The 25,069-nt window shown below is 42.6% G+C and overlaps 1 protein-coding gene across 4 annotated transcripts in view; it reads right to left on the bottom strand.

The window, feature by feature from the left end:
* Positions 1-25,069, bottom strand: part of LOC130116794 (glutamate receptor 1-like) — a 134,023-nt gene that overhangs the window by 35,614 nt on the left and 73,340 nt on the right. For 2 of the 4 annotated variants that reach the window (XM_056284849.1, XM_056284848.1), the window contains exons 5-13: positions 21,457-21,510; positions 21,032-21,190; positions 18,316-18,483; positions 16,523-16,627; positions 14,031-14,141; positions 11,209-11,415; positions 3,540-3,755; positions 3,340-3,388; positions 2,556-2,661 (exon numbers count right to left, since the gene is read on the bottom strand). In XM_056284849.1, the coding sequence (XP_056140824.1) occupies positions 2,556-2,661; positions 3,340-3,388; positions 3,540-3,755; positions 11,209-11,415; positions 14,031-14,141; positions 16,523-16,627; positions 18,316-18,483; positions 21,032-21,190; positions 21,457-21,510 (1,175 nt within the window). Of the gene's footprint in view, positions 1-2,555; positions 2,692-3,264; positions 3,389-3,539; positions 3,756-11,208; positions 11,416-14,030; positions 14,142-16,522; positions 16,628-18,315; positions 18,484-21,031; positions 21,191-21,456; positions 21,511-25,069 lie in introns of all 4 variants that reach the window. The other 2 variants (XM_056284847.1, XM_056284850.1) reach the window with 2 other exon arrangements.

Here is a 25,069-nt window from a genome sequence, read left to right as displayed (position 1 = left end):
TACTAGTGAGCCCACAACCTAACAGCTGCAGCTAGAGATACGGATAACGGCAGGTTGTACTATTTCACCCTTAGCTTTTGTTATGGCCGTGGAGGTGATAATAAGGGCATCTTAGTGAATTGTTGGTGGTGAGAGGTTGAAGGGCAGGGTGCATCTCCCTCCCATTAGTGTGCATGGATGACATGACTACAGTTACCACCATGCAAGCTTTTGGGTTTGCTGAGTGATCATCTAAAACAGGCAAGGATGAAGGTCAAACCTAGCGTATCGAGGAGTTGGTCGATAGTAAAGGGGAGAGTAGTACAGGGGAGTTTACAGATTGATAAAGTGATTCCTTCGACAACGGAGAAACCTGTCAAGAGTCTAGGCAGATGGTGTAGTTCATGAAGGTTGCAAGTTGAGATAGGAAATTGTACAAGGCATCAGAAGTATTGATAAGTCACTGGTTTTTTTGGATTTTGAGATACTTAATTGATCCCCATAGGTATATCACACTGCATTTAACCCATCCTAGCTGTGTAGCTAGGAGCAGTGAGCAGCCGCCGTGCAGCACCCGGGGACCAACTCCAGTTCGTCTTGCCATGCCTCGGTCAGGGGCACAGACAGGAGTATTAACCCTAACATGCATGTCTTTTTGATGGTGGGGGAAACCGAGGCACCCAGAGAAAACCCACCACAGACACAGAGAGAACATGCAAACCCCACACAGAGGACGACCTGGGATGACTCCCAAGGTTGGACAATCCCGGGGTGCAAACCCAGGACGTTCTTGCTGTGAAATTGTGGTGATTGCAGTTTGGATTGTTACTACATTTAATGTAGCCTTTAACAGTTTATGAGACTGCTGTCAGTGGTGTGGCGATATTAGAGAGGATGATAAGCATGTCAGTTTGTAAATGTTTAAAAGTGCCATGATGTCTAAGTAGTGTCACTTTATATAGTAGCTGAGCAAATGACGGAGCTGCCATTGATCAGTTTGGCAGAGGAGCTCAAGTTTACTAAGGTGAGGTTGACAATGATGTTGTTTGGCTCAAGGGATTCGGTGGTTAGGGCTTCAGCACCTCGGGTCAAAACATGGAGGAACTAGAACCCGAGGGAGGCAGTCCAGAGTGCCCAGGAGACCCTTGAATATAGTGAAATTGTAGCCAAAGTTCACAAGGGGTAGATGAGCTTTGGTTTAGGTGGAAATCCAGGAGAAAGGCTACATCGTCAGAAAGAAGGCAAATAAATGGTTGTTGGTCAGATTTGGTGGCAGGATGATGCTGATAACTGCACAGTGGCAGTTTCATAGGCAAAACAAGGTCTGGACAAATTGGGAAAAGTGCAAAGTGTAGAGAGGAGTAAGATCAGTTGCCAAGAGTTGTGGACCATAGAGGCAAGCCGTATTAAATTGATTAATGCAGCAACCTATGACGTACTTCCGATGCTGCAAAATGTTAAGCAGTGGATAGGTGAAAATGCAAGTTGTCAGTTGTGAGGCACTGCTACGCTGAAGCACTTTTTTGTCAGGCTATGAGCTTAGTGGTTTTGCCACACTTGGCATCATAATCAAGTTCTTAAATGTCAGGCAGGTGTCATTGAAAGCAGAATTGAAGTTATTAGTACAGAAGGGTCAGAATGTCACAGTACTCAAAGAAGGAGCGAATAGCGTATTTAACTGAATTAACTACTCTGTTTGAGGAGGCAGATGGGGAAGCCTTGGAGAGGAAGTTTATATGGCCGTGTAATGTGTTTGTTGGTAAGTGCGTGTTTAAGTCCCGGTTATAATTAACTGCAATGTGTTCTCAGTAATAGCCTAAAGCAGACCTACAGATGTGAAGTGCAGACAACACACGCAGCATAGATATCCACAAATGTTTTGTAAATGTCGGCCAGAGACTGCAGCCATCTAGCCAGCTAAATTTCTTTTCCTCTGAGTTGATTTTAGCTGCTCTCTCAGAGACGAATTTGGTATTCTCATTCCCCAGCCCATGTGTTGTTTTTTATAATAGATGAAATGAACAAAAGAATGGGAGAAAAAATTTTACTATATTTGTTCACATCAAGTAAACTTTATTTAAAGCAGTCTGCTTTCTATTGTTGTAGCAGTAGATTTTTTTTTTTGTCTGTTTGTCTCAATGAGAATGCTCCAAGTGCAGCAAGCGGGGTGCTGTCCGTGGTGCCAAAACTGGCCTCTGGGCACACACTCAATGTTAATCAGTTGCAATAAACGATTTAGCCTTCATACAGTGATTTATTTTTTTACTTTTTATTTTTTGGTACACAAACTTATAGCTTCCCTAAATCTGACACTTTTCCTCCGCCTATGCATTCAATGACATTCACTTTTGATTTTCAATCCCTAGCAATAGCAATTTAGCACCTGAACCCCTGGCATTTCAAAAAGTACAATTGGTGGAGTTTATGACTATTATTATAGTCTGCCTCCTCATACATCACCCAGATATAGGTTAACGCCTTAAAAAACACATTTTAGTGTTTATGACTCTTTTAATATACTGAAGTACTCTGGAAACTTAAAACAGCACCAAGGATGATCAATCCAGATGTCTTACCTGGGGGAAATGTCACAGCCCTGTTGCATGAAAGCTCCCAGAGAGAACCAGAGGGAGTTGAAGATCCCAAACTCATTGGTGTGTTCCAGCATCTCCTTTTCTTTCTGTTGGCTCTGGTTCTGAGCCTGGGAGTATCCTGAGTTTGGAAAACCAGGAAGAGGCCAAACAGTGTCATGATGCAAGAAGCAAAGAAACAGAAGGGGCCTGAAAACATCAGAGTAGTGGAGGCTCTCTAAAGTATTTGAATAGATGGACCAGCAGAAGCCAGTCAATAGGGACAATTAACATCAGCCACTGTTTTTCAACCCAGTCTCAGCTAACCCTGTGGTAATATGAAATTAGTTGTCAGTAAACTAAACAGTACCAATCAATGCAGATGTGTTAACAAGGAACATCGTTGCTAGTAAGGATGAAAAATTGCCACATATAAAGTGTCAGTACAGATACTATAACTGAGGTCTTTGTGTAAGAATAAAATCAGCAAAGACACTCTATCAGTATCATATTTTCATTCACGTTAGCTAGTGTGGCAAGAAACCTATTCTAAATTGCACTTTTGCTGCTCAAATATCAAATTGGCTGATAAAAATTTTCAATCCAGACGATATCGCGGCTAGTTGGATATAAAAAAAAAAACCAAAATAACATGACAAAAAGTGAGTATAGTCTCCAAACGGTCACTGCCAATAATTTGTTTTCATATCAAAACCTTGAGACTGCTCCGGTTCGGAACAAGTGAGTGGAGTCCGCCGAGAGGTGGAGCTGGCCAGACAAAGCTGTTCATCATCATCGTCCTCATTGCCCTGCCACTCATATGGACTGAAACGACTCACCTGGGAGAGAGGGGATGAGAGAGAGAGGGGCAGATAGTCAAATGAACAGCTTCTCTCTACCTTTCACCAAGGGTAAGCTCCATCTAAACTTTGCTTAACTTGAGAGTATATTTGAATACCCCAACCCACGACTGCCACCCCCCTTCCTCACCAGAAACAGCACCACACTGACTCCAATGTAGGCAAAGACAATACACATCCAGATCTCATAGGCCAGCGGGTCCAAGAAGGAAAACACTCCGGGCTTGGACTTGGTGGGCTTCTTGATCATGATGGAAATGCCCAGGGACATGAAGGGCTTGGTAAAATCTATCACCTGCTCACGGACCAGAGTGATTGTCAGTGGGGCAACAGCCACATCTGCTTTCTACAGGACGAAAGAGAGAGAGAGAGAGAGAGAGAGAGAGAGCAATAAAAATAACCTACAAAGAGAACCAATAAGAGAGGAAGTATTGTTAAATCAAGAACAACAGATAGACAAATACATAAATGCACAGACAGAAAGAAAGACAGATAGTACAGCAAAAGCTACTCCACAAGACAGTGGTATTGGAGATCTCAGGATGTACCTTATGCTGAGATCATTAGAGGGACACAATCCCAATTTTTAACATTATCTCTATATATAATACACATTTCAAGGATTATTATACTCCATTAGCAGCTATAATACTGAGCAGCCCTCTGAAATGTTGCCGAAATTGTGCAGTAAAGTGTCTGCCAGTGACATTACTACTATTGACCGGGACTTCGTTAACACTATATAATGAGCAGGCTAAAGCCTTCAACCAGTGACACTGACCCTATACCAAAAAGTGTTTCAAAAATGTTTTTGATTGCCTGTCTCAGGAGCAGTTAGTAAGTTTTTGTCAACTACTACCTACAGACTGAATATTTTCCCTCTACATGTAACATTTCTACTGTGGACCTCTCTCTTTTTGTGTGTGTGTGTGTGTATATGTATATGTATATGTATATGTATATATATACACTACCGTTCAAAAGTTTGGGATCACCCAAACAATTTCGTGTTTTCCATGAAAAGTCACACTTATTCACCACCATATGTTGTGAAATGAATGGAAAATAGAGTCAAGACATTGACAAGGTTAGAAAGAATGATTTGTATTTGAAATAAGATTTTTTTTACATCAAACTTTGCTTTCGTCAAAGAATCCTCCATTTGCAGCAATTACAGCATTGCAGACCTTTGGCATTCTAGCTGTTAATTTGTTGAGGTAATCTGGAGAAATTGCACCCCACGCTTCCAGAAGCAGCTCCCACAAGTTGGATTGGTTGGATGGGCACTTCTTTGAGCAGATTGAGTTTCTGGAGCATCACATTTGTGGGGTCAATTAAACGCTCAAAATGGCCAGAAAAAGAGAACTTTCATCTGAAACTCGACAGTCTATTCTTGTTCTTAGAAATGAAGGCTATTCCATGCGAGAAATTGCTAAGAAATTGAAGATTTCCTACACCGGTGTGTACTACTCCCTTCAGAGGACAGCACAAACAGGCTCTAACAGGTACTATTTAATGAAGATGCCAGTTGGGGACCTGTGAGGCGTCTGTTTCTCAAACTAGAGACTCTAATGTACTTATCTTCTTGCTCAGTTGTGCAACGCGGCCTCCCACTTCTTTTTCTACTCTGGTTAGAGCCTGTTTGTGCTGTCCTCTGAAGGGAGTAGTACACACCGGTGTAGGAAATCTTCAATTTCTTAGCAATTTCTCGCATGGAATAGCCTTCATTTCTAAGAACAAGAATAGACTGTCGAGTTTCAGATGAAAGTTCTCTTTTTCTGGCCATTTTGAGCGTTTAATTGACCCCACAAATGTGATGCTCCAGAAACTCAATCTGCTCAAAGAAGTGCCCATCCAACCAATCCAACTTGTGGGAGCTGCTTCTGGAAGCGTGGGGTGCAATTTCTCCAGATTACCTCAACAAATTAACAGCTAGAATGCCAAAGGTCTGCAATGCTGTAATTGCTGCAAATGGAGGATTCTTTGGCGAAAGCAAAGTTTGATGTAAAAAAAATCTTATTTCAAATACAAATCATTATTTCTAACCTTGTCAATGTCTTGACTCTATTTTCTATTCATTTCACAACATATGGTGGTGAATAAGTGTGACTTTTCATGGAAAACACAAAATTGTTTGGGTGATCCCAAACTTTTGAACGGTAGTGTATATATATATATATATATATAGATATAGAGGTAGGATTTTTTTTAATACATAGCAGTACAAGCTTGTTTCATGCGTTGCACACTCATCAGCTGCTTATGTGATTCAACAAAGAAAACACAAGCTTGTTAAAAAAAACAAAGAAAACAAGCTTGTTATAACAAGTTAACAAGCTTGTACTGCTATTTATTAAAAAAAATGTAAAAAATGTTCTTACATCTATAGTGATATTCCGCTCATTAGTTAAGCACTCTTATCAACACCATTGACGGTTTCCGCAACAAAACAAAACGCCATATATATCTCTATCTATCTATCTATCTATCTATATATATATATATATATATATATATATATATATATATATATATATATATATATATATATATATATATATATACACGGGCGGCACGGTGGCGCAGTGCTTAGCGCGGTTGCCTCAAGAAGTCCGGGGTTCGTGCCCCAGGGTAGTCCAACCTTGGGAGTCGTCCTGTGTGTGGAGTTTGCATGTTCTCCCCGTGTCTGTGTGCGTTCCCTCTGGGGGCTCCGGTTTCCTCCCACAGTCCAAAGACATGTAGGTCAGGTGAATCGGCCGTAATAAACTGTCCCTAGGTATGAATGTGTATGTATGTATGTGTGTGTGTGTGTGTATGTGTGTGTATGTCGGCCCTGTGATGACCTAGCGGCCTGTCCAGGTTGTCTCCCCGCCTGCCGCCCAATGACTGCTGGGATAGGCTCCAGCATCCCCGTGACCTGAGAGCAGGATAAGCGGTCTGGTTCTGGGATGCAGAGACCTTCTAGTCCAGTAGAACTGGTACTGTTCATTGAACCATATAAAGAAGTGTTTTTTGAGCTCTTCAGACTGCAAAACAGCAGTCGCGATCCCAGTGAGTTCTGCTTCTTGTGAGTGGAGTTTTTCTTTGCTGAAGGTTGTGAAAACGTACCTTAGGTCCACCATAACCGATGAGAGATTGAGCAATCTGGGTGTACTAAGTATCGAGTCTAGGAAGGCAAACGCTTTGAATCTTGACTCATTTGTTGATCGGTTTGCCAAAATTCACAAAAACCACAGAACACAGTTGCTGTAATGTGAAATTCTATAAAGAAAAATACAGACTGGGATGCAGAGACCCTCTAGTACCCTAGAGCTTGTAGTTATTGAGCCTTATAAAGAAGTGATGCAGCAAAGAAAGTGCTGTAACTTGAGTTGACGCTAACAGGAAAGTGCTTTGTTTTGTTTTCAATATTGTCATTTAATAAAATTGTGCCCTGTGATGGCCTGGCGGCCTGTCCAGGGTGTCTCCCTGCCTGCCGCCCAATGACTGCTGGGATAGGCTCCAGCATCCCCGCCACCCTAAGAGCAGGATAAGCGGTTGGATAATGGATGGATGGATTTTGATACACTTTATTAATCCCTGTGGGGAAATTATGCTCTGCATTTAACCCATCCTAGCTGTGTAGCTAGGAGCAGTGGGCAGCCGCTGGGCAGCACTCGGGGACCAACACCAGTTCATCTTGCCATGCCTTGGTCAAGGGCACAGATAGGAGCATTAACCCTAACATGCATGTCTTTTTTTGACGGTGGGGGAAACCGGAGCACCCAGAGAAAACCCACCACAGACACGGGGGGAACATGCCAATTTCACATAGAGGACGACCCAGGATGACCCACCAAGGTTGGACTACCCCGGGGCTCAAACCCAGGACCTTCTTTCTGTGAGGCGACAGCGCTAACCACTGGGCCACCATGCTGCCATATACACTCACTGGCCACTTTATTAGGTACACCTTCCTAGTACCGGGTTGGACCCCCTTTTGCCTTCAGAACAGCCTTAATCCTTCGTGGCATAGATTCAACAAGGTACTGGAAACATTCCTCAGAGAGTTTGGTCCATATTGACATGATAGCATCACGCAGTTGCTGCAGATTTGTCGGCTGCACATCCATGATGCGAATCTCCCGGTCCACCACATCCCAAAGGTGCTCTATTGGATTGAGATCTGGTGACTGTGGAGGCCATTTGAGTACAGTGAACTCATTGTCATGTTCAAGAAACCAGTCTGAGATGATTCGAGCTTTATGACATGGCGCGTTATCCTGCTGGAAGTAGCCATCAGAAGATGGGAACACTGTGGTCATAAAGGGATGGACATGGTCAGCAACAATACTCAGGTAGGCTGTGGCGTTGACACGATGCTCAATTGGTACTAAGGGGCCCAAAGTGTGCCAAGAAAATATCCCCCACACCATTACACCACCAGCAACAGCCTGAACCGTTGATACAAGGCAGGATGGATCCATGCTTTCATGTTGTTGACGCCAAATTCTGACCCTACCATCCGAATGTCGCAGCAGAAATCGAGACTCATCAGACCAGGCAACATTTTTCCAATCTTCTATTGTCCAATTTTGGTGAGCCTGTGCGAATTGTAGCCTCAGTTTCCTGTTCTTAGCTGACAGGAGTGGCACCCGGTGTGGTCTTCTGCTTCTGTAGCCCATCTGCCTCAAGGTTCGACGTGTTGTGCGTTCAGAGATGCTCTTCTGCATACCTCGGTTGTAATGAGTGGTTATTTGAGTTACTGCTGCCTTTCTATCAGCTCGAACCAGTCTGGCCATTCTCCTCTGACCTCTGGCATCAACAAGGCATTTTCGCCCACAGAACTGCCGCTCACTGGATATTTTCTCTTTTTCGGACCATTCTCTGTAAATCCTAGAGATGGTTGTGCGTGAAAATCCCAGTAGATCAGCAGTTTCTGAAATACTCAGACCAGCCCGTCTGGCACCAACAACCATGCCACGTTCAAAGTCACTTAAATCACCTTTCTTCCCCATTCTGATGCTCGGTTTGAACTGCAGCAGATCGTCTTGACCATGTCTACATGCCTAAATGCATTGAGTTGCTGCCATGTGATTGGCTGATTAGAAATTTGCGTTAACGAGCAGTTGGACAGGTGTGCCTAATAAAGTGGCCGGTGAGTGTATATGTATAGTATATATCCATCCATTATCTGAACCACTTATCCTACTCTCAGGGTCGTGGGGATGCTGGAACCTATTGGGTGGCAGGCGGGGAGACACTCTGGACAGGCTGCAAGGCCATCACAGCCCCCCCCCCCCCCACACACACACACACACACACACATTTATACCTAGGGATAATTTAGTATGGCCGATTCACCTGACCTACATGTCTTTGGACTGTGGGAGGAAACCGGAGCCCCCAGAGGAAACCTATGCAGACATTGGGAGAACATGCAAACTCCACACAGAAGATGACCCCCAAGGTTGGACTACCCCGGGGCTCGAACCCAGGACCTTTTTGCTGTGAGGCGACCGCGCTAACCACTGCGCCACCGTGCCGCCTATATACATACATACATATAGTTTCTTTGCAAAACACTCGAATACTTGAGACGCTAGTCTATCTAGAATTTACTGACCAATCAGCGTTAAAAAAAATCAAAAACAGCAATGAGCATCAGCAAAGACCCTGCTTAACCCAGAAACCATCTGTCTGCCCTGATACCATCCAGTAGGCTCTACAGGACTATATATGCACTTCAAGACTCAGAAGCATTTTCTTTCTTAAGGCCATCACACAACTCAAGTCTACTTCCAACAACCCCACCTAACCTCCGGACCCTAGGCTGCATCACCCTCCGACCCCAAGCGCTTCTCTTCCTTCTAGTACCAGGACAAATTGACATCAGTTATTTATATGATATGACAGTGATACTTTGTTTAATGCTTACTACGGACTGTACTTGAACTGTTTGACATTACTTGAACTTCCTTTACGATGTGTAATTTGCTCCCTGACAAACTTGTGCCACACAGCCACCGCTGCACTATTTAAGTTAATTTATATTTCTTCATTTTTATTTATGGTTTTCCTTGTTTAAACTTGTCAACAGCCACACTACCTCAAGTATTTTGTGCTATTTAATACATCATTTTATGTTTCTACATTTTTTTAAAATGACAATAAAAGGCATTTAACTGAATTGTATGGATGAGTCAGAAGTTTCTCCCACTGAGCCCAAACAGTGCCCTAGCACTGTTGATCAGCACACACATGAATACATGCTCTTGCCCTACCCAGGGTTTGTATTTACCCTTTACATATGTTAGCTGTTATTCAATGTATATTTTATGTATATATTTATACACAATATCCTGTATATTTTATATGAATACTTAACGTGTGATTCGTATTATATTAGTAGATTATGTAATTTTTTTTTATTCTCATGTGAGGCACATTGCATTTCAGTGTAGAACATGTGCTAAAAAGTTTGATTGATTATTGTTCGAAGGGCAAATAACTTGTAAAGGTTGACTGTTTACTCAGTTTAAACCTAAAACAGAGTGTTTAATTTAAAGCCAGCCCATCCTTTGTTTCCTATACTGACTTTTTTTTTTTATCTAACAATTATGGTGTAACTTGTGACAAGTCCAGAGCATGCTGGGATATCAACATCTCCCTCCTGCTATGAAAATGGCATTAGCATGTACACACTTTAGAGACATGTCCCACCAGAGTACAGCCTCTTACATCATCCCCAGTCATGCCCTGCTTCAAAGCTCAACACCTCCCTCTCTCTCTACCCCCCCCCCGCCCCCACTCTCCAGGGGATGCCTATCTTCTATAAACAGAGGGAAGGAACTGTTTCTGTGTTTTTGTTGAATGATAATGAGAATCTTTCTAGAAACAATTTTCTTGTTAGACTCAGAACAAACAGGCCACACTACAGAAGTCTTCAGTCCAAGTAGTACATCTCTGTATGTGTCCCGTATGTTTCCGAGTTATTTATCACCGTTTACTTTTGACTGGTAGGCCTCTCCACGTAAAGATTTAATGACTGTTTGACTACCACACTACCACAAAAACAACATTTGCTCTATTTTGCCATGGGAGGAAAACTTCTTGTTGGATATAAACCAAGTCATTCACTATTTTCTGTCTTTTATGTATAGTAAAACAGAGTGAAAACTGTATTCTTAAATAATGGGTGGATAACATAAGGAAACTTTTTTTTTTCCTACAGCAGAAACATCGTTTTCTGGAAAGGAACAATTCAAATGAAGTATTTTTCCTGAGAATTTTAAATTTGTATTTTTTTCATTACCTTTCTTTATACAGGAAAGGTTTGCTGACTACCAGGCTCTTCTTTGGTGCTGCACTGTAATTATACATTCTTACATAGTATATCTCCAGTTTGATCAGCACCATCACACATTTTGAATGCTGGATTACTCGTAAAACTTAATGGTAAATGGTATTTAAAAAAAAAACAGAAGCTGGTATTTAGCAGTGCACAGACACAAGAATCAGGGAAACACAGAAAAGTAGGAGGAAAGAGCAGCTCTGGCTTTTTGCTCTCAGTCTCTGCTTCTCATCTCAATACAATAGTCTTGTCAGGCATGATGGCTTGTGCATTGGAGCTTTGACAAGTGCTTTTTGATTTTGCAATGTTCTTTACCATAAAACACTTATCAATATCACCATTAATAGAGTTGCAGTTGCACTTTTTTATTATCCAACTAAATTGAATAATCAGAGATCACCAACCGATTAATTGACTATCAAAATAGTTGTTAGTGCAGCCCCTGTGCCACACCCAGGTAACTTACCCCATAGACAAGCTCTCCCACCATGCCGTTCCAAATCTTGGTGTCCACATCTCTGGAGCCATACTTGCCATCCCCCACCAATTCCAGTTTGTAGTTGAACCCCACGTGCTTTGCTATCTCTGCGGCAAGCTCCACACAGTACCCCTCATACCTATCATTCCCAACAAGCTGTTCATGGTTCTTCTTCAGCATCACATAGGGGGCTTCCTGCAGAGAGAGTGAGAGTATGAAAGAGAGAGCAAGAAAGAGGATACAGGAAATAAGACAGATGGAAGAGGATGGGAGAGAGATAATAGGGGAAAAAAAGGATTGCGACTATCACAATTAATTACACAAATAAATGTCATTTGGCAATAAAATAAAAACACAAATAAGCAATGTACTTCAAAAAAGTGAATTCTATTTAAACCTATCAACAATCCACATAGCATGCCTAAGCTACTGGAAAATTCTCTCATGATGTCCCTCAATGAATACTGAACATCCCACCTTGAAGAATTACAAGTGGATTAGTTCCAGTGAAGACTCACACACTCAGAAAGCTTGTAGATCTGTGTGTGTGTGTGTGTGCATGGGTGGGTGGGTGGATGGGTGGAATCAAATTCATTTGTTGACCAAAGTGCTGCACAAAGCCAGTAAATAAAATGGCAACCAACACAGATCATCAGTAGTTCCAAATGATGCAATACAATCCACATATATACACATCCAGACAACTCAGGAGAAGTAGAAGTTTACTTTGAACTGTGAAATCAACAGAGGGGGCAGAAATGACAGTGAAACACCTGAAGACCCATGTTCAAGGATCTGAGAGACCTGGAGGTGGTGCAGGATCTCAGGAAGACTGATATTTAGCAGGGGGCATTATCTTCACTTCTGAGAGAAGTTTTAAATCAATTCTGAAATATACTGGATGCCACTGGAACGAGAGGCTGGATTAAAGCTTATGGAGATTTTTATGGGAAACTGCTACATGCCTGCAAGCATCTTCTTATCCCATCTGGACCCGGTCCAGGTGGGATAAGAACAACTGGCTGAGGGTAGCATTAAGGGAATTACAATAATCTAACTTGGCAGAGATGAGCGCAAGAATGAACAGAAAGACTTAATCTTGAAAATGATTTTAAGATTAATAAATCAACCTCAGAGAAAATATTGTGTCACCCAACATTTAATATCCTGAAGAAAATCCTTAAAGCTGTTTAAACTACACTGGCTTTTAGTAGCACATAAAGCTGTGAATCGTCTGCGTAGGGGTGGAGAGGAGTTTATAATTTTGAGGGGTTTAACTCAGCAGGCTGAAATAGATTAAAAGAGAGAGAAAAGTGAATAGATTGTGTTTATTTTTAAATAATCATGCAGTTTATGTTAAGCTCTGTGTGTGTATGCATATGTAAGCTAGTCACTACATTTATGTATCTATGTGCTCATAGTCTCATGTATGCTCTACCAACAGTGTTTCTCAGTGTGTGAGGACACATGTGAATGCCCCCCCCTTTTTTTTCTCCCCAATTTTACTTGGCCAGTTACCCCACTTTTCCAAGCTGTCCCGATCTCTGCTCCACCCCCTCTGCTGATCTGGGGAGGGCTGCAGACTACCACATGCCTCCTCCGATACATGTGGAGTCACCAGCCTCTTCTTTTCACCTGACAGTGAGGAGTTTCACCAGGGGGACGTAGCGCATGGGAGGATCATGCTATTTCCCCCAGTTCCCCCCTTCCCCCTGAACAGGTGCCCTGACTGACCAGAGGAGGCGCTAGTGCAGCAACCAGGACACATAACCACTTCCGGCTTCCCACCTGCAGACACGGCCAATGGACCTATCGCTAAGTCCCGCCTCTCTTAGTTACTGTTGCTAACTCGGACAAGCTACCCGGGCTGACTAGAGAGTTACAATGGCAGCTATCGGTGTCAAAACTACACAACACAATCTTGCCTTACCTTAGAACAAGTGCAGAAATCCTTGTTTATCTTCATTACATTGAGTTGACTGCGTGGTCTGCCACACAGCTTAATCCACCAGAGACATTTGGCTCTGTCTTGTTTTGGTTTGGGAAATGGGATAAAATATACCCCATTGCCTATCCTCTCAGGATACCTCGTATCAGTGTTGCATGTACCCCATGCACATTGACCATTTTTGTTCAACTTATATCCATAAAACATCACAAAAACCACGACTTCTGATGCAACTCTGATGCTACTTAATGGAGTCATTAGCTCTAAATGTCTGAGTGAGCTCCCGTGTGCATTTGGTACTACACTGCCATTGGCTCGTCTGCGTTCGAGGGGCGGGACTGAGCGATAGGTCCATTGTGTCAGTAGGGACGCCCGACCAAGCCGGAGGTAACACTGGGATTCGAACTGGTGATCCCCTTGTTGGTAGGCAACAGAATAGACCGCTATGCTACCCAGACCCCTGTGAGTGCATAATTGAGGGTGTCTGTGTGCATGTGTGTCCTTACAGTAGGTTACTATCAAGCATTAAAATGTCCATCTCCTCGTCAGGGTGTGTTGTGACTCAAAAAAGTGGTGTCACCTCTGCCCTGTCACAGACAAAGAGGTGACGCATCATCAAACACTCTATTTGTGGTCACACTGAGACTGTCCAAAGCACAATATGGCTTTGACTGTCTATACAGATGCTGCTGAGCACCAGGTAGAAGTAGTGTTAGGAGCACTGCAGTAGTGGGAGGGACATGCAAAACAGCAGCCCTCATGTGTGATTGGCTGCTGATGGTGTTGCAAGGCAAATGTACAGCTGCAGCCAAAATAGTCGCACATAGAGAAATAATCCTAAACTGTTCTGGTCTTGTCTTACCAGGATTGTGGTGACTACGTAGGTTTTGTTCTGAAGGGTGTAGAAGTCTTCCACCACAGGAGTGTAGACAGCTGTGTTGACGTAGCGTTCATTTTCATTCCAGTAACCCACCTGGAAAAACAAGAGGAAAGGTTAGGTACAATTCCTGTCCTTTCATTTATTTACTTTAGTATCATAATAAACTCTATTCACTATGGAGGGATTAAGGAGATGTGGTAAAAGGAAAAGTGACTGTATTCTATCCAATATATTTAGTGATAGTGACTCTGGTGGTGGCACACACTGTTTGGCCTGATATTAACAAAGAACACAATAAAAAAAAAATCCAGATTGATTCCACTGGTAACCCCATGTTTAATGCCACAACGCTATGAACTGTGGTTAAGTCCCTCAGGCAAAGTCTGCAGAAATGCAGACTTACAGAAAGTGTGCATAAAGGGCTCAAAATGTCTGCAAGCGAGCCCTCATGCACTTGATGATTTGACTGTGGGACAACCCTAAGCCTTCACGGATTTAGCGGGAACGTGCCTAAAAGTCCGTGAGTCCGTGAGTGTGGACATTGGGCTTGGGCCCAACACTCAGTCAGTCATGCTAACATGGTCACTCAGTAAATCAGTCATTCAGTCAGTCAAAGACATTTGCATTTGTTGGGCTAGCCCCCCAGCCAAAAAGCCTTTGGATACACGTTTTTCATCGACAGTTGGAAATCAGAGTGCCGCCAAACAGCATCACTAATTTTAGTGTGTGATTTTCTAATCTTAGAATACAATATGGAGTAACTGTGTAAGATAAGACGCTGACTCATAAACATAAGTGGTAATCATATTGGAGAAAAGAGCTAACCCTTTTAAGGTTAAGGATCGTAAAGCCGCTGGCCCATATGGCATCGCTCCCCGTGTCCTCAAGACATGTTCCATTCAGCTAGCTCCAGTTTTTACTGACATTTATAACTTATCCCTATCATTGTGTGTGGCTCCACTGTGTTTTATGAAAACCACCACCAATGTGCCTGTACCTAAGAAAACACCTGTCTCTTGCCTTAATGATTACTGACCTGTTGCTTTGATCTCTGTTATTATAAAGTATCTGGAAAGATTGGTTATATCAAATATAAAATGTAACATTCCTGCTACCCTTGATCCATTGCCGTTTACCTACTGTTCCAACATATCTGTAGATGACACTATCTCACTTGCTCTGCATACTTTATTTATTTATGAAAACCACTTTATTTTTGTCATCGTACAACTGTTTGGTTACAGTTAAATTTGTCTTCTGCATTTAACCCATCCTATTGTATAGGAGATGCTCTACATACTGCTTTAGTACACATTGAAAAGAAGAAAAAAAAACCTAAATGTTGTTTATTGATTACAGCTCTGCTTTTAACACAATAGTACCATCCAAACTGGTGTTCAAACTCAAAGGTCTTGGTCTGAACAACTCTATCGGTATTTGGCTATTAGCTTTCCTGACAGGCAGGCCCCAGACTGTGAGAATAGGTAAAACATACTCATCCATACTCATAGTTCTTAGGACCAGCGCACCTCAGGGCTGCTGTCTCAGTCCCCTATTGTACAGTCTGTTTACACACAACTGTGTTGTCGAATATAACAACAGCATCATTAAATTCGCAATGACACCACAGTGATTGGAACTAATAAGTGAGAGTGATGAGAGGGCCTACAGGAGGGAAATGGAATAATCATATGGTGCCATGATAACAACCTCTCTCTAATTGTCAATATGACAAAAGAAATCATTGTTGACTTTAGAGAGATCAGATGAAATCATATTCCTATTTCCATCAATGGGTCATCTGTTGAAATTGTGGACAGTTCCAGATTTCTCAGTTTAAACATCACAGACACCCCCACATGGTCTCTCAACACCGAGGCGTCTCAAGAGTTCTGGTATGAGTACCAAAACTCTTATGAACTTTTATGGCAGTACCATGGAGAGTGTGTTGACAGGCTGCATCACAGTGTGGTTTGGCAACCTGACTGCTCAGGACTGCAGACTGCTTCAAAGGACCGTAAAGACTGCAGCAAAAATCGTCGACATGGAACTACCACAACTTCATAATATTTACAACACTTGCTGCAAAAGAAAAGCCCAAAACATCATTAAGGACACCAGCCACCCCGCTCATGTTCTGTTCTCGCTCCTTCTGTCTAAAAAATGTCACCGGAGCATCAAATCACACACCACCCATTTCACTAATAGTTTCTCTGCAAAGTCAGTCAGGATGCTGAACAGCTGACGCACCAATATGCACCTTATATTGTTGTGTTATAATGTATTGTATATTTTGTATATAATGTATGAATTCATTGTGTACATTTTGTACATAGTCTATGTTATTCTGTTTTTGGGATGGTGTGTCCTTTGTCATTGTGTCCCTTGTGTTAAGGTGGAGAGATCCATAGCAAAAGTAGTTCATTGTACTCTGAATACATATGACAAAAAAGTTGAACTTGAACTTATTGTACCTTCATGGGTCCATTGTGACTGAGCTCCATTACAGTGAGCGTGTAGTTGGTTCGGTGACCTCTCTCATCAAACTGGACATGACCGCTAAGCCCCTCCAGACAGACCTGGTGCAAAACACGCACACACACACATTTATTTTCTATTCTTGTGAGGACGCTCATTGACTAGAATCATTCCCTAGCCACTGATCCAAACCTTAACCATCAGAACTACATGCTTAATCATAACCCTTACCCTGACCCTAACTTAATCCTTATCATAACCTTGAACCTAAACCCAAGTCCTCACCCTAAAATAACCCCTTAATGTAGTGAGGAAATATTCTCATTTTGTAAAATTGTCTGCACACGTGGTTAAAAACTCACATTGGCCTTCACAAATATAGCTGAAGAACACAAACACACACACACACACACTAACACACTATCAATCTTGTACCCACACATAAATTCATGACATAAAAACTTCATATACACCAAAACGCAAAGATACTGGGACACATAAAAAAAGTAGTAAGTACAGAAAAAACAGATGTTTGTGAGTTCTGTTAGTTGTAACGCTCTCTGCATGGCTCTGTCAATGTCCAAATGTAGATGTACTATGTTTAGATAAAAATGTCTAGAGTTGAGTGTTTGTTCTGTTTTAAGTATTTTAAGTCTAAGTTACTTTGTACATGTGCTTGCTTTATACCATCTAGCTGGTGCAACACTAACAACAAAGGCAAACCTGCCTAAAAACTAACCAAAGTGTATCACGTCTTGGCATGCAAATACCTATATTTTTGTTTCCTCTGGCTTGGCATTGTCGTTTTTTTGTTTTTGTTTTTATTGAGACCTGACACCACTGGGGTCACTTGCAGGTTTATAGCATTTGCCTGTCTTCATAATTCATCCTTGATTGGTCATAAAGGTGCTCTACCAGTCTGGCAACCCTTGCCTTGAAATGATTCATTTTGGAAATGTTACCACAAGATGTTAGTGAGGAGATATAAACAGAGGAAACTAAAAAGGGAAATTGTGACACTATAAGACAACACAACCAATCAGCTGATATTTTATACCAATTGCATGCTCATTCCCAGGGCTGGTCTGTAATGATTTTTTTTTTATTTTTTGGATTTTCCCCTCTTTTTCTCCCCAACTGTATCTGGCCAATTACCCTATTATATCTGAGCCATCCCGGTCACTACTCCTCCCCCTCTGTCAAACTGGGGAGGGCTGCAGACTACCACATGCCTCTGCCAATACATGTGGAGTCACCAGCCTCTTCTTTTCACCTGACAGTGAGGAGTTTCGCCTGGGGGACGTAGCACGTGGGAGGATCACGCTATTCCCTCCAGCCCCCCTCCCCCCTGAACAGGCGCCCCGACCGACCAGAGGAGGTGCTAGTACAGCAACCAGGATACATACCCAAATCTGGCTTCCCACCTGCACACAAGACCAATTGTGTCCGTAGGGACGCCCGACCAAGTCGGAGATAACACGGGGTTTGGAACAGGCCATCCCCATGTTGGTAGGCAATGAAATAGACTGCTACGCTACCTGGTTGCCCCTGTCTGTAATGAATTTGACTGGTTCTGCCAGCCAGCCAGTAAAGACTGGGGAGGCAGAAGCCATTGCAGTGCTTTGTTCTCTCCACCAAAGTGTTGTTTCAATTGTATGAGCTAGAATATATAACTATCCACAGCAATTATACCAACAATTGAAGACTGAGTGTTTGAGTTTGTGAGCATGTGTACTGGTGAGTGTGTGTATGTTATTGTGAGGTGAGTGTGTGTGTGTGTGTGTGTTACCTGTTGCAGAGCTCTCTGTATGTCAATGCCCTGACCCCAGGGGGCAGGAGGGTTAGCTAGGCACTCTCCAGCATTCCCACGACGAGAGATGTCTATTCGCTGCTTCCGAAGGTACTGAAAAGCCGCTGCCATTACACTGACACCGTCATAGGTCAGTGCACCAGTATACTGGCCAACCAGAGAGAGGAATGCTAATGAAGAGCAGTTTTACTGTGTATTAAGAATCTTCAACAATAGAATAGAATGAAACTGTGGTTCTCAGTCAGGTCTCCAAGTACCAATAATACTGCTGGTTTTCTAGTCTACCAGGTAGTTAATTATATTCACCTGTTTTTCCAGATCTAAAACCTCTCTGACCGGAGGCTGGAACAACAATGGTTTATGTGATTAAGATTTGCCACTTGCTAGCTCTTCCATTGTTCCTTCATTTGTGAGCACCCTCAACCACTACGTCCCAACCCAGTCCTCATGGAACCACTATCCTGCAGATTTTCATTGTAACCCTGCATAGGTAGCCCTGCTTGTAATTACTCAACCAATCATCTCACAGCACTTAATTATGCAAGGTGTGCAACATGACATAATTCATTGCTAATTGGTTGAATAACTACAAACAGGTACCTATTCAGTGTTGCAAAGGGGTTCCTTGAGGACTGGGTTGGGAAACACTGCACTAGTGAGTGTAAGCAACAGCTAAAATGAATGGGTGAGATAGGGCTGAGACACAGTTACATGGCTAACAACATAATTTATGTGACTCTACAACCTTGGATCTTCTTTTATTTTTCAGATTCTAGAAGGTGCTTTGTCCAAATGCTCTCAAGCTCCATTAATCAATAAGGCCACCTGAGTCTCATCCTCACAGAATTTATTTTAGAAGCCAGCTACCGTAGCTGTGAAGCTAAACAACGCCGATTGGCCATGTTGGTTGAACAAGAGGCAGTCAAAACCAACGTTTCAACCATAGAAATAGAATAAGAGTAGAACGGACACTGAACTGTTTGCCGTGGTCATTTGAGTAGTTCAAAAGAAAATGGCTATTGTTGTTAGTTGTTATGGTGACAACATGTTAGTAAAAGTTTGTACTACTCCACTGCTTGTTTGGTCATTACTGCAAAACCTCATCTCAGTAAGTCCGCGACTTAAGAAAAAAAAATAGTCCGTGACTTGCCACAAGTCAATTTATACGGAAGTCTATAAACAACAGTCATAGTTCTTTGCAATGGCAGTGGTTCAAATAAAATGGCCACCTCTATCCCATTTTGATGATTTGAATGGGAATGTCTGTTCTACTCTCATTCAATTTCTCTGGTTTCAACATTTACGTGTGTGACGTGATGACCTCACCCATGGAATAAAGAGAATAAATCTCAATTTTCTAAAAAAATGTCATATGTAAGCTGCATTCAGTACATTCCTATCAAGCAAAAATAAGCAACCATAAAAAAAGATAATTATCTAAAATTGTGATGGTTTGTGAAAATTGTGTGAAATTCTCCCATTGAATCCTCATTCATTTTACACTTACTGCACTTTGAGCACCTCTAGTGGCCATTTTCAGAGTGGCGTACCTATCGTTCACACTAAAGTACCTATGGCTGGAATTACTGGTGAATGTAACAGATATATACCAAGTCCAGTTGCACTTGATTCAATTCTTTTGGATAACCATGACCTGGATGAATGAGAACATTCACAGACACTGGTGAATGTAATAAATTAACTGGCAGAATAAAAAACAGATGCGGGCAGTGCTTGATGACCAGATTGAGAAAACAAAAAAAGAGTGATAGGAATAAAGAACAGAAAAGAAAAACCCACAATGAAAACCAAAACTAAGACAAGTGGTGTATGTTCATCATTCTTGGTGTGTGGTGGGTTGGATTTTTCTTTGCTGTGTTTCAATACAAAACAATAAAAAGTAATAAAATAAAATATTTTTTTTATTAATAAATTAAAAAAAGTAATAAAAAACAACAAAAGTGAAAAATTGTTTGACAGTGGGAATCAGGGTCTATAAAGTCAGTTTCTTCTCATGGATCGCCACCTTGACGTGATTTTTAGCACTCACCAACTCCAAGAAAAGGGTCAGAAACAGAATCAACCATTGTACATGGCCTTTATAGACTTAACCAAAGCTTTTGATTCTGTAAACCACCAGGCCCTCTGGCTAGTTCTTTCAAAAATAGGCTGCCCTGACAAACATATCAGAGTACCATGACCACTACATGACAATATGTCAGCTAGAGTACTCAGCTCAGCAGCAGTTATGGAGTTGAGAGAGTCCTTCAAGATGCACACAGGAGTTAAACAAGACTGTGTCACTGCCCCAACCCTGTCCTCTGTCTTCACTGCCACCATCCTCTACCTCATGGGTCCCAATCTGCCTCAGGGAGTCAAAATGATGCACAGAACTGATGGGAATCTTCTGAACATTAACAGATTCAGGGCTAAAATTAAAACCACCACATCATCAATCATTGAACTGCAGTATGCTGATGACAACACCTTAGTGTCCCTCGTAGAAGAGGAACTATGGAGCATACTGGATGCCTTTGCAAAGGCATACAACCAGCTTGGCCTGGCCATTAACATAAAAAGACCGTTATCCTCTACCAGGAGTACCTTTTTGGGCCCGTCACTATCAAGCCCTTAAGTGTTTTCATTTCTGCACATTACTCCACAAAGAATCACTGATCCCTTGGTATCTCCTCACCTTTAGTTTCCTGCGGGCCAGTTTGAGGTCTTTACTATCAAAGTCGAGCCACTCCTGGCTAACCTTTTCCACCGCCGGGTCAGACCAATTCATCATTTGAAAACCAGTCACATTGGGCCCCAAACTTTGAAACTCTGTGAAGTTCAGGTCTGCAAAGCCCTGCAGTCGAGCCACAACACATACACAACAACAACAACACAGATGCACACAGAGGTATATGATTATGCATACGTCCGTTATTAGACACACACACACACACACACACACACACACACACACACACACACACACACAAACCTCCACAAATATTTATTCATTAGTATGTTTATGCTGATTTGCTTCTAATACGTCTAAATGTATTGCATACAGAACAGTGCAGAAAGAAAAAAAGGCAGACGGATAGAGAGACAGAGAGACTAACTTACCAGATTTGCCAGAATATAGTGGTAGTTCTTTAAGTTTCTTCTCTGAGCTGCAATCTGAGGGTGTGAAAGATAGACAGACCAAGAATAGGAGGGAGAAAGTGAGAGACACAGAGAGAGCAAAACTGAAGTTAATTATTTGGTTATTAAGTCTTTGTCAATACTTCTAATGATGATTAAAAAAACAGCTATTATAGGCCTGCCTTGGCAGCCCACTCATCCCTGGCCTGGGACGGGGGGGAGAATAGAGAGATAGAGAGAAGAGAGAGAGAGAGAGATGTCTTTGGATTTTAAAGACCTTTATTAACATTTTCAGGACATGTTTGTGACCACATGAAGTACACATAAAATATACCAATACAAGTGAGAAAAATGAACCCAACTGCGCTCCTGTCAACTAATTAAAGATGGGGCTAAAGGAGAGGTTTTCCCCTGTCATAAAGTAGATTACATAGCACCACTGTTAGATGAACCCTTCCGTACTTTTCATCAGTTTGTTTGGAATCTACAGTCCACCCAGATCCAAGCCTTGGCCAGAGCAGCAAACAGGATGTCTGCTCCCAGGTCCTGGCCCTCTCTCCAACATCCTCTACCTAATCTTGTTTATGGCCAGTTTAGCTGTCCCCTGTATAAAGTTGGCAATTGCCACTTTGTTTTTCCATATTACTTTTGCACCTGGAACCATAAGTAAAACCAATGCGAGTCCATACTTCTCCAAAAAAACACAAATAAATATTCTGCAATGGCAAACAAAGGTTTGAGTAATTAGCATTCAATGTAAGCATGAAAAATAGCTTCAAACATGTTACAAAAAGGACACTTTTTGATTTTTCCTCTTTTTCTCCCTAGTTGTACCCGACCAATTACCCCACTCTTCCAAGCTATCCCGGTCACTGCTCCACTCCGTCTGAAGAGCCAGGGAGAGCTGGAGACTACCACATGTCTCCTCCAATACATGTGGAGTTGCCAGCCACTTCTTTTCACCTGACAGTGAGGAGTTTCGCCAGGGGGACATAGCATGTGGGAGGATCATGCTATTCCCCCCAGTCCCCCCCACCCCCTGAACAGGCACCCCGACCAACCAGAGGAGGCGCTAGTGCAGCAACCAGGACATATACCCACATCCGGCTTCCCACCCGCAGACACAGCCAATTGTGTCTCTAGGGACACCCGACCAAGCCAGATCCTCATGTTGGTAGGCAACGGAATAAACCGCTACACTACCCAAGTGCCCCAAAAAGGACATTCTTTTGGGATTGTGGGATTTAAAATATTTGTAAAGCATTTACCACAAGACTACCATAAAGTAGCCTCCTTTGGGGATCGTGCACTCTCATATTTAAAGGAATTCCATATAAATCTTTCTAAACTGGCAATACATCATCTTCTGTCCGCAGATATTCTCTCCACACTGTCCTGCTTTCCCTTTAAGCTCTTTTTGTTAAAAGCTTTTACATACTGAATGTAAAGTGCTTTATCTTTTACCATATAAAGGTCTATTGCATTGTTTGTTCTAAAAAGCAGCCAATGTCTCTTAAAACCCAACTAAAACAGGATTAAAACCAAGTTCTGGAAAAGGGTAATTTCTGTTTGGATGCTCTGCTCCCCTGTGGTAGTCTCTCAGCATCTTCAGCTCCTGTTCAGATAAATTTTAATTCATGGGTTTAAAATGTCTCTTGTGTGGCGTGTAGACCTCATGTTGAGCAGCTGGGCTACCGTCTCGGTGTTGTTGAGTCCTGATCCTGCTGCAGCCACTATGCACTGTAGGGTGATGTTCCTGGTGGAAACCAGTTTCTGGGAAATTCCTGGAGTGTGCTGATCTTGGACATCCAACCTGGCTCCATGAATCAGGGGCTCCTCCAGCAGCCAGTGCAAGGAAGCTGTAGGCTCCAACCTTTCACACACATAGTATCCGCGCAGCAATTTCTGTAGAAACTCAGCCTCCTTATGCATGCCAGTCTTGATGATGAACTCATCATCCTTGGTTAGATAGAAAACTGAACCGCTTGCTCCCGGGTTGGATAGTTGGATCAGAGGCTCATTACACAGCGAGTACAGGTAGTAATCCAATCTGATGCCGAACAGTTCTCGGAAATAGCGTAAATCCACAAGAGCATAGGTTTTGAAGTGAAATTCTGGGAAATGGTGGGCTGGGTTCAAATCGGGAATTAGGAAGGAACACTTTGTAATTTCACTTTATGCACTTGCATACATGGAATGAAATGAAATGCCATTTCCCCCAGCCCACAGCAGTACAACACAAAGACAAAAATGCATCCAAAAACTACAAGAACACGCATATCCAAATGAACACATCTAAACTAAACAAAAAACCACTGTCCAAGGGAATGAACGCCAGCCAGGATGACTGTCGGAATTGCCGGTCTGCATGGGCTAGCAGTTAGCTTAGCCTGCCCTGCTCTCCCAGCCACCAAACGAAGACAAAACTTAGACATGGACAAAGACACTGCATGGACAGTATTGGGTGAGGCTGCCACGAATGTGAACTCACAACGCCATCTTCTGACACTGGCAAAGGGTGAGGCCGCTGCAAGCGCGAATTTGTGCAGCCATCTTCCCACACCGGAAGCAGAAATTCGCTTGAAAAATTGCTGCCCTTGCTGGGGAAGAAGATACTCTCTACCACGTAGAAGTCCTGCATCAACACGTCTCTCTGGCTTGGAGCTCAGGTTAACCACTGTGTAACCTATACCAAGCTGGATGGCACCTTTCAGGGCGGAGGATGTGGTCCTCCTGTAGGTGGTCTCTCCTGAGGCATCTGCGCCTCTGTGGCCAATCTTCTTCCCCTGAGGACGAAGGCATCTCTGTGATGAAGGCCTTCTTTGCAACAGTATTGGTAGTATATGTTTGGTATCCCCTTTGTTGGAGTCTAAATTTGGGGTCAAGTCGGCACGTGATCAAGTCAGTTCTGTTGGTTGCTGTGGGATTCAGGAGAGCTGCCTTGACTGGCATAGCAGCAGTTTGAGAGGAGGAGCCATCCTTCCCCCTTTGCATATAAGACTGAGAGAAAGAGATGATATAAACAGAGGAAACAGTAAGAAGAAGATCACTCAGTGCAACACATTCATCATGACCTTACTTATTTAGTCTTTAACCTTTTGAAAATTTTCCTTTATTGGTCTTAAACATCTTTCTGTGATCTGTTATATGTTTTTTCAAATGGAAACTTTTTTTTTCATCTAACAAATCAAAACCAACTACTTTCTGCAAAGTCAACACACTTTTAATTAATTTTCCTGTATATGGAAAATGCTCAGATACTTTCACAGACTTTCCGAAGGTGTCATCTAAGAAACCATTAATTTACTCTAGTGTGTACAGATCTCCACTCTGTGACTGTGAGTCTGTAACAGAGATACAGTCAGTCAGTGTCATACCCTATTTCCTCCACCTAATCCTCACCAGCAACACTCTCCATAACCCACGGCTCACCCATTCTCTTCCTTGCACCACCAGCCTGACTTTGGTCAGGTCAGCTCACCCACTCTCTCCCTTGCACCACCAGCCTGACATTGGTCAGGTCCAGCTGCTGGCCCTTTTCAGCTGCTTTCTCCTGCCGGTGTTTCCTCTGCTCCTTTCCTTTCTTCTGTTCTGA

This window comes from Lampris incognitus, chromosome 8, assembly GCF_029633865.1.
Source record: "Lampris incognitus isolate fLamInc1 chromosome 8, fLamInc1.hap2, whole genome shotgun sequence".
NCBI classification, from domain to species: Eukaryota; Metazoa; Chordata; class Actinopteri; order Lampriformes; family Lampridae; genus Lampris; species Lampris incognitus.
Note: the sequence above shows the minus strand (reverse complement) of the source record. Positions and strands in the feature narration are given on the sequence as shown.